At 39.5% G+C, this 10916-nt stretch overlaps 1 protein-coding gene across 1 annotated transcript in view; it reads left to right on the forward strand.

Annotated features, from left to right (window-relative positions):
- Nucleotides 1–10453, forward strand: part of DDX10 (DEAD-box helicase 10) — a 175379-nt gene extending 164926 nt beyond the window's left edge. The window contains exon 18 of the mRNA XM_081952456.1: nt 9761–10453. Within this exon, the coding sequence (XP_081808582.1) occupies nt 9761–9929 (169 nt within the window). The 3' untranslated portion in view covers nt 9930–10453. The remainder of the gene's footprint in view (nt 1–9760) is intronic.
- Nucleotides 10454–10916: the final 463 nt, after the last annotated feature.

Consider the following 10916-nt stretch of genomic DNA (forward strand, 5'->3'; position numbering starts at 1 on the left):
AGGCACAGGGGACAGTAGAAGCAGAGCTAAATATTCATCAAGCAACTTAAATTGAATTTTTAATATCTCTAGTACCTCAACTGTGTTGAAAAGGAATGTCGATTTGGAACAAAGCTCTGATCAGTCTTTTCATTACTTCAATTAATCTCCTACATACTTGGCTGTTCTTCTTAGTTCTCACTTCTAAATGGAATATGCAGTTCAGCGGTTTCAAGATGTCATTTTTTTTTCCAGGCTGAATTCCTAACCATAACTTTTGCTAAGTAGGTATTTTTTAATTATAGTCAGTAATTGAATTTACCGTTTAATGGATGTTTGGGAAAAACATTGTGATTTGAAGGTTGATGCTAACCATTTCCACTGATGAAATGGTTCAAAAATGCCTTCAGTCTCTCGTTTAAGATGAGCCATGTTTGATATTCAAAGGCTCCTACAGTCTTGTAAGCCTTTTATCCTCACTGTATAGTTAACTGTAGTGTAATGGTAAAGGTAAAAGTTTCTTTCGCACATAAGTGCTAGTCGTTCCTGACTCTAGGGGGTGGTGCTCATCTCCGTTTCAAAGACGAAGAGCCAGCGCTTTCTGAAGACGTCTCCATGATCATGTGGTCGGCATGACTAAACGCCAAAGGCACACGGAGCGCTGTTACCTTCCCACCAAAGGTGGTTCCTATTTTTCTACTTGCATTTTTATGTGCTTTCAAACTGCTAGGTTGGCAGAAGCTGGGACAAGTAACAGAAGCTCACTCCGTTACGCGGCACTAGAGATTCGAACCACCAAACTGCCAACCTTTCTGGTCAACAAGCTCAGCGTCTTAGCCACTGAGCCACCACGGCCCTTTAACTGTAGCATACCTATAGTTAAAGAGAGAAGAAGTAGGAGAGGATTTTAGCCAACCAGATACTCAATTCGCTGTACAACCTGCAGTGGGATTCAAGGTGGCATAGAATAAAAACTAAAGCTGCATCATGTCCCAAGACTGTTTATATATCCACACAATTAAAACCATATCTTGTGGATTGTTAGTTCTATAGGGAAGGGGTGACATAGAAGGCATGTTTTTTGGGTGCTAAGATGACATTGTTTAAAAGAAGTGACTTAGAACATGTCTATACTATTGTGTCTTGGAGAGAGATGATCTCACAAACAATCCAGACTTATACATGGAAATCAAGGTACACTCAGAGCCAGTTGCCCATGCCATTGCATTCTGGATCAGTTACAACTTCTGAGAACTTTTCAAGGTAGCCCTATTCAAAACTAGTTATGTGATACCCTCTAATCTACTCCTCCCCATCTTCCGGACACTTGATGGCATCACTTGATCATGTAAGAATAGAGGTGTATTACTGGATATTATCAATCTATCGATATCTAACCTCAAGCCCATAAATAAACTTTGACCAGTGACTTCGTGTAGATGTTAAACAGGAGTGAAATGACCGTTGACCCCAGAATCCCCACATAAAACTGAGAGCTATGATTAGACCTCTCTTCCCCTCTGCTTGATCTAGAAGGATACCACAATTAAAATGATTTTTATCAAGCCAATATTATTAGTTGCTCTGGTTTTCTTAGATGCAGATTAGTAGCCCAATGGGCAACAGATTTAACACCTACCCACACCCACACCCTCAAACTAGGATAAAAAAATATTTTTATGTTCAACTAGTTACTCCAACTTTCAGTTCAAAGTTGGTCACTTTCAGGTGCAGTAAGAGCCCAGATTCACAATCCCTAAACCAGTGGTGGTGAACCTATGGCACACATGCCATAGGTGACACCCAGAGCCCTCATTGTGGGCACGCGCGCCATCACCCCAGCTCTGTTTCGGGTCTCTGCCGTGCATGTGTGCGCCCCTCCCACCAGCCAGTTGGTCTTCAGGTCTCTGCCACGCATGCACGGAGTGCGTTTGTGCATGCACCCAGACCTTGCAGTTTGGCTGGTGTGTGGGTGCATGTGTGCATGCGCCCATACCTGAAGGTTGGGTGCACGCACACACTTTGGACACTTGGTGCCTAAAAGATTTGCTGCTCTAAACAATATATGTTGCTTCTCACAGACCATTATAAAAGGGTTGTAATCTAACCCATCTGGATGGCATCTGGTTGGGAAGACTTTTCTTTTTATAACCAGCTCTCCTTTAGTTTCAACTCTGGCTCTTAATGTTGACCTGCTTATTTTTGTTGGTGGATTCCTAGGTTCTTCTGTTTTTAAATGCTTGAATTATTGTTGTTGCTTTTAAATAATGTCCTGCATTTGCACCGAGACTAGTATGTGAGGATAAATAGATATTGGTAAACCGTAAACCTTAATACATCTAATTAAAAGAGCTGTGGTGGCACAGTGGTTAGAATGCAGTATTGCAGGCTAATTCTGCCTACTGCCAGCAGTTCATCCTCTCAAGGTTGACTCAGCCTTCCATCCTCCCGAGGTCGGTAAAATGAGGACCCAGATTGTTGGAGGCAGTAGGCTGACTCTGTAAACTGCTTGGAGAGGGCTGTAAAGTGCTATGAAGCAGTATGTAAGTCTTAAGTGCTATTGCTGTTGCTATCTTTAACTTGGGAAAAAACGTACTGAATGCAAAATGAGTCCTTTGTTTGGGCATAGTATTTCAGATTCATTTAGAGCTCTAGTTGGTTCCTAAGTTCTTTGGAAGGATGTTTAACTCAGAAATATACATTATCCTAAAACAAACAAATCTCCTTAAACTATCCAGTTTTGCAATCTAAATTTAAGATTGCCAAACATTAGAAAGATGGCATTGGGTTTATCTGAGAGACTTTCTTTCTTTTTGGGGCAAGGCTTGATCTTCACAAGATGTCATATTTCTGCTGTTGCACATAACTGACCTTAGTACTTTGTTTTAACAGAGTTAGTTGCTCTTTTATACCGGCTCAATCTCTTGATATACAACATATGTATAAATCAGTCATTGCTTTGGGGTTCTGTAGCAGAAAAAAAACAGAACAGAGTGTACTAACAAAAGTGGAAAGAGAAGGGGGAAAAAATAAAAAGAGCTAGCAGTGGCTTAAAGGCTGAACAGTATCAGCTGTTGAAGGACATTTTAATTTCATTTGCCATAAAGGAGGGAGGGTGTGTATTGTGTAGAGGTGAATGATGACAATGAGGACAACTTTGACAGTGGCAGTTCCAATAGACCAAACAGAAAAAAGAAAAAGAAAAGGAAGATGAAGTTGAGTGCCTGAAGCAATGAGAAGATAATGCTTTGCTGACCGAGCCTAGGATTAGAGAGTTGCTGCACTATGAATGTAGGTTTTATTTGATTTAGGTTGAGTATTTTCACTTTTAACCACAAACAAAAAAGTGTTTGGCTGCCTCCTTTTCAAGCATCAGTCTGTGCCATATATGACCTAGTTCCGTTATGGCGAACCTATAGCATGTGTGCCAGAGGAGGCATGCAGCGCCCTCTCTGTGGGCACGTGAGCCATTGCCCCACTGTGCATGCGCATGTGTTTCCCGCTGGCCAGCTGGTCTTCGTGTCTCTACCACACATGCACAAGGGGTGGGACATGTGTGTGGGGCTGCGCACATGTAGGGGGTGGGTGTGCATGTGCAGGGGGCGGGGCATGCTGAGTACGCATGCACGGGGAACAGGACAGATGCAGGGGGGCCTTGCATGTGGGGGTTTGAGTGCACCTATATGCTTTAGTGCACTTGATCCGGAAAAGGTTAGCCATCACTGACCTAGTTGACTTAAAAGGGTTTAAAAAAAAAAAGTATTATTTTAGTTGCCTTCAAAATTAAGCACGCAAGAATTAGAATATAGAAAAATACAGAGTAGCCACATTAAGACCTAGGAAGTTCCTGGTAATTGCTTATAGTTAAGAGTTGATATATATATATCAATTTGTTATATATAATTTGTTTTCGTAGATTTTCACGGGTGTAGGTATGCTGGTTTTGTTGTATTCGGGTGTTTTCCTGTGTAAGGTTGAGATTGTCTTTGCAACGTTTCGGCAGGATCACACCTGCCACCTTCAACAATCTCAACCTTACACGGGAAAAGACCCGAATACAACAAAACCAGCATATATATATATATATATATATATATATATATATATATATATATATATATATATATATATATATATATATATATATATATATATATATATATATATATATATATATATATATATATATATATATATATATATATATATATATATATATATATATATATATATATATATATATATATATATATATATATATATATATATATATATATATATCTTGTCTTGGCAAGCTTTCAAAAACAGGTAGCCTTTGACTTATGACCACAATGGAGGCCAGAATTACTGTTGTTAAATGAGACCTTAAAGTGATTCCTCCCCCCCCATTTTATGACATTTCTTACCACAGTTCTTAAGTAAACCACTGCGGTTGTTAGCAATAGCAATAGCACTTAGACTTATATACTGCTTCATGGTGCTTTTACAGCCCTCTCTAAGCAGTTTACAGAGTCAGCCTCTTGCCCCCAACAACCTGGGTCTTCATTTTACCCACCTCGGAAGGATGGAAGGCTGAGTCAACCTTGAGCCAGTGAGATTTGAACTGCCGAACTGCAACTACCAGTCAGCTAAAGTAGCTGCAGTACTGCACTCTGCACCACTGTTCCACCACAGCTCTTAACAATACGGTTATAAAGTAAATTTGGTTTCCCCATTGTGCGTCAGAAGGTCGCACAAGGCGATCACATGACCTTGGGACACAGAAAAGGTCATAAATATGAATCAATTGCCAAGCATCTGAATTTTGATAAAAAGGTTAGTGGAATACCAAACTGTTAACCCATTTTGCATGAAAAAAGAATAGATAAACTATAGTCAGTTAAAAATGGGTTACTGGTGTATAATTAATTAAACCAAGGAAAAATAAGCAATGCATAACATATAAAAGATAAAAAGGTCTGACCGAAAGATACAAATCCCTGAATAGAACAATGCCCCTATTCCTTAGTATCAAACTTCAAAAATAAAAAGTAAAACAAAGAAGATGTAATTGGGATATGAATGAACCCTATCAAAGCTTTACAGTGTCCTTACATGTGCATTCTATAGGATCAAGAATACAGTTTTGAATTGGAACAGAATTAATTTATTAATTTATTTTGTGGCCATTCCTTGGTGTGTGTGAGAGAGAGGGGGGGAGAGAGAGTGGGGGGAGGGATTGGGGGTGTAGTTTTTCCTTGGTTAGTCTACGATAGCTTTGTCCACATTTTGTTTGCTTTTAGTTCTTAGGGCATTTGGCTTCATGGTTACAGAAACCTGAGCGGAGAACATTTTTAGAGTGCAAATCACTGGGGGGAAAAAAGAGACATGTAATGTATTCTCATTATTCCCACCGCGTGCAGTCAATGTTCTGACACTGAGTGAGGAGGAAGTCGTTCTGAGGCTCCACAGAAGGTTCTGTATTAATTAATCTTCATTAGAAATCTTTCTTTGGCCTTGGAAATTAAAATGTGTACCAATGTGGCTTGCCACCCAGAGACTTCGATTAGCAGCATACCAATTCTCAAGAGGCTGTTTGTAAATTTTGCATTCTTCTGGCAGCTATTAAGAAATCAGTATTTATGCTGCATGAAGTTAGATAACTGCTTAGAAAAGGGCATTAGCTGGTTTTAAATTGAGAGCAACAGGATTAACCAGAGTGACATTTATTTCCCCCCTCCCCACAAAAGGCAGAGATTTGTGTCTGTTGAAGAGATGTACCATCTGTCATATAGGTTCTTCTCTTTTATTATGTGGAGGGAGGGATGCCGTGGCTCAGTGGCTAAGACGCTAAGCTTGTCGATCAGAAAGGTCGGCAATTCGACGTTTCGAATCCCTAGTGCTGCGTAATGGAGCGAGCTCCCGTTACTTGTCCCAGCTTCTGCCAACCTAGCAGTTCAAAAGCATGTAAAAAATGCAAGTAGAAAAATAAGAACCACCTTTGGTAGGAAAGTAACAGCGTTCCGTGCACCTTCGGCGTTTAGTCATGCTGCCTACAGGACCACAGGGATGTCTTTGGACAGAGCTGGCTCTTCGGCTTTGAAACAGAGAAGAGCACCGTTCCCTAGAGTCGGGAACGACTAGCACATATGTGCAAGGGGGACCTTTACCTTTTTAGACGGATAGAGCTAAAAGAGGCCATTTAAGGCTATCAAGTCCAATCCTCTTCTCCATATAGGAATCAAATCAAAGCAATTTAAATAGATGGCTGTCTATTTCAACATATCCAATAAAAGGCATCCTACCACTTTTCTGGTTAATTGATTCTATTATAAAACTGCTTTTATTGTTAAGCTGTTTCCTTTCTGATGGAGTCTGCTTTCCTGTAACTTAGCTTCATTGTTCTGTATCCTATATTCTGAAATGAGAGACAACAGCTATTGACCTTGTTTTAAGTGATGTATTTTCCATTACTTAAAGTATGCTATTCATTCATAAAGTAGCATACTTGAAGTATGCTATTCATTCTTCGCTCTTGCTAGTCATTCTCTTTAACTGATCATCTATCTTACAAGGCACATGTTGTGGAGAGAGATAATTTAATAAAAGAAGCCTACTACTAAAGAAGGTAGAATATAAATCTAAATGCACAGCATATTAGCACACAACACAGAAATGTTCTCAGTCTATTTCTGCTGACAGATAGCAACTAGCTGCCAAGATGAACTACTTTGTGGATCCTGTAAGTAAAGCTCATGTTCAGTGTATAAACAGTCCAATGGAATATATGAAACTGCCTTTTTCTAAGTAAATTTTGGATTATAAACTCAGTGAGATATCTGTGAAAGTTGCTTCTACATTTGTCTGGAAATAGTTATATTCTTTTAGTGCCGGGGTGTCAAACTGAAGGCCCAGGGGCCGGATCCAGCTCACAGGCTGCTTAGAACTAGCCTGATGGGCCACCCTGGAAACAGTGAAGGACTGGTTCACACGTGGGCCTCCTGACCTCTGTTATCACTGGCAGAGGTTTGCAGGAGGCCGTCATAGCCAAAAACACAGCTCGGGAACCTGTTTTCGTTGGCAGAGTGCTCGGGCCACCACAGGCACCAACATGAGTGACATTGAGCTGGCCACACCCACCTTGGCCACACACACACACACCGCCCCTCCGAGGTCAAACTAATGCGGCCCTCATTGAAATCAAGTTTGACACCCCTGTCTTAGTGTAAAACCATTGGGTTCATTCCTGACCTCTCCGGTTTAAGAAATACTTTAGTAGTTGTATGTAAGATTTTTCTATCCTGTTGTCTACATGAAACCACGTTAATTGAGAGGAGAGTAAAAAATGCAACTACGTCACAGTGCATGCAACCAGGGGCAGTTGGATCTTCTTCGGGGATTCTCTCACTGCTACATTTTGTACAAAAGCTGCAGCTCTTGCGGCACCTGCCTTATTTAGATGATTATTCTGTGACTTCAGTGGTCAAAATATTTTTTTTTAAATGTGGGGCTCCTGTTACCTCCTGTAAACCTGTCTAATAGTTCCTCAACTTACAACAATTCCTTTAGTGACTGTTCAAAAGTTGCAAACAGCACTGAAAAAAGTGACTTATGATCATTTTTCACACTTAAGACCATTGTAGCATCCTCCTGGTCACATGATCAAAATTCAGATGCTTGGCAGCTGACTCATATTTACAACAGTTCCAGTGTCCTGGGGCCAGGTGATCACATTTTGTGACCTGACAATACTAACTTAACAACTGCAGTGATTCACTGAACAACTGTGGCAAGAAAGGTTGTAAAATGGAGCAAAATTCACTTTATAACTGTCTTGCTTAGCAGTGGAAATTTTGAGCTCAATTATGGTTGTAAGTCAAGGACTATCTATACACTCTTGGCCTCAGGCATAAACACACATTCCTGCCCACCCCCAATGGATGTTTAGTTCTACTTTCCAATTTATATATGCTGGTCTTGTTGTATTCGAGTCTTTTCCTGTGTAAGCAATGTTTCGGCGAGGTCTTACTCGCCATCTTCAGGCTGGGCTTTGGGCTTAAAGCGTGGTCGGAGCTGCCGTCTTTCTATAAATCTTGGTGTGTGTGTGTGGAGTGCTGGCTTTGTTTCAGTAAGTGAAAGGATTGGTTGTGTGGTTGTATCATGATTTGTAGATTGGTGCTGATTGGTGCTGGCTGGAAGAAATGCATTCCTGATAATTTGGAGCACATTAAGATAGCTAGGTAGGTACCAGTAGGTGGATAGAGGTAGAAGGAGGGAGAGATTGATCTAGATCCAGACCCATAGATTTAGAGGAGTCTTATCTTGTTTGTTAAAAGTTGTTTTTTTTTAATTTAAAATATTTATATACCAGCTGCCATTTCATGCATCCAACATTAATCCTTCTTATGAATTTTAAAATTGCAAAGAAATGTTTTAACCACCATTAGAATGTATAAAGCATATAGTGGCCATAAACATTTTATTTTAACTTAATGTACAAAGAACAGATTTTGCCCATTAAAAGCTGCTGCTATTTCTGCCTGTGCAACAATAGACTTTTTTTTTTAAAAAGGTGAGGTAGAAGGGAAGAGAGTCAGTCACCTTTTGAAAAACAGGGAGAGAATGAGCCATTGTCACAGCACGATAGGTAGCCGCAAGCCAGAATTTCCTTCCTAAAGTCCAAGCGGAACATTTTCAGTCCAGCATTGAATGATATTAATTTGAAATGATGGGAAATTCTCAGCGTCTTCTCTTGGTATAAACTAGCCATCTTTAGAAGCAGAAGATCTGTTGGCTATTCTTTCAAGTCCTGCTGATTGGTTACCAAGGTCCTGGATGAAATGTGTCTTTAATCTGATCTAGGAGGGTTGATCTACTTTTGTGTTTCTCAACTTCAGCAATTTTAAGTAGTGTGGAATTCAATTCCCAGAATTCTATACTATCTATATAGTATACATCCATTCCCAGCCAGGGAATGGATCTATACTATATGAGTATAGTTGTTAGAAGATATTACCGTATTTCTTGGAGTATAAGATCACCTTTTCCCCCCAAAAAAGAGGGTGAAAATCTGGGTCCGTCTTATACCCTGAATATAGCATTTTTTGCCTCCTGAAACCCCGCCCCCTTTGCAAAAATGGATGTGCAGAGGGTTTGGAAGGCTTGCAAAGTGCTCCTGGGGGCCGGGGCGAGCAAAAATGAGCAAAAAACAGGCAATTTTCCTTGTTTTTGCCCCCCCCTCCAGCCCCAAGGAACACTCTACAAGCCTCCCAAAGCTTTGCATGCCCCCCCCCTTTTTTTTTTGCAAAAAACGAGGCGTACAGAGGGTTTGGGAGGCCTGCAGAGTGCAAACACTTTTTTTTTTTTTATTTACCTCTTCAAAATCATGGTGCGTCTTACAGTCCAAAAAATACGGTAAATGGCTAAATATGCAATTTCCCATTAATTATGTAAATGACATGATTTCTATGTAATATACGTGTTGATTGTCATCAAGCAATAATTGGGGGTATTGAACTCACCAGGGATGGTTGATAAATGACATATTTTCCTGGATCAATTTCATTTTCTCCCTGCTTTATTTCTGAGCACATATTTGTTATTTTAAAACCTTATTACCGCAGCCTGAGACCATTTCCTAATTTAGGTTTTGAATTCTCCAAGCTTAATTTCTCTTTGCACATCATTACCATGTTTGTCTTTAATTTGTAATTAAACATTTTCTCATTTAAATCCAGTCACTTTTGTAGATGGGTTTGATTAGCCTAAATTCCAACAGTAAAAGAATGATTTATTTCTACAGCAAACGCGGAACGGATAAGCGGCGTTTGGATGGAAGCAAATCAGCAGTGGAAGCACCACAAAAGAGGAAGAAGATGAAAGTTAACCAAGAGGACTCTTTTCTACCATTAGATACAGGCCTTTCCCTCGCAGAAGATGAAGCATTAGTATTACAGTTGCTCAACAATTAAATCTCTTGTTTCCCCCTTGGCAATGTTATTCCAGTTATTTTTGTCTTTATTAAACAAAGACAAGGATAGATGAATGCCAAAAAATATTCATGTATTAACATCTGAAAGTATAGATTCTCTGATGGGTACCTCATGACTACTTTAGTTCATAGGTGTACTCTCTGTTATGAAAGTTGTAAATATCTTTATCTGACAGATCTTTCAATAGTTATTTTTCTAAGATACCAGAAGGTTTAAATAAATAAATATATATAATAATTCTTTGTACAGAAAGCTTTGAGTAATCCAGAAAGATAAATCCTTTCCATCTTGGGGTACGTTTTATAAGGTAAAATGACCAAAATTGAGTGGATACCCATACAATATTTTAAATATTTATATAACAATACTTTTTTTTCTCCAAAATAAGAAAAGGTTTGACTTCCAACTTTCCTTAAAGCATTTACTTGATATTCTCAATGTTGATATAAATTCTCCTTGCTTTAGCTTTCTAGTCCCCTATCAATAAATCAAAATACTAATAATTCTGTATATTATTTCTTATGGGGTATTTCCATGTTTTTATTTTTCAAGCACTCGGTTTCAATCACTAAATAACCTTCCAACTGCATACATTTTTCACCATTGTTAGTAGGAAAAAATACACAGGTTGAAATGTGTTCCACAGGCGAGTAGAGCTCAGCTTCTGCTTCAGACTTTTCTAAAAACAGGTAGTTCTCAAGTTATGAGCCTAATTGGAACCAAAGTTTCTGTCACTAAGTGAAGCAGTCATTACGCAAAACACCATTTATCAATGGCAGTTCCAATAGTCCCTGTTGTTGAGCCAGGTTTTTTTGAACCAGTGGTGGGATTCAAAAATTTTTACTACCGGTTCTGTGGGTGTTGTTTGGTGGACATAGCGTTGTTTGGTGGGCGTGGCAGGGGAAGGATACTGTAAAATCTCCAATCCCACCCAATCAGCTGGGACTCAGGAGGCAGAGAATAGAT

The sequence above is a fragment of the Natrix helvetica genome (assembly GCF_964273705.1).
Source record: "Natrix helvetica genome assembly, chromosome: 4".
NCBI classification, from domain to species: Eukaryota; Metazoa; Chordata; class Lepidosauria; order Squamata; family Natricidae; genus Natrix; species Natrix helvetica.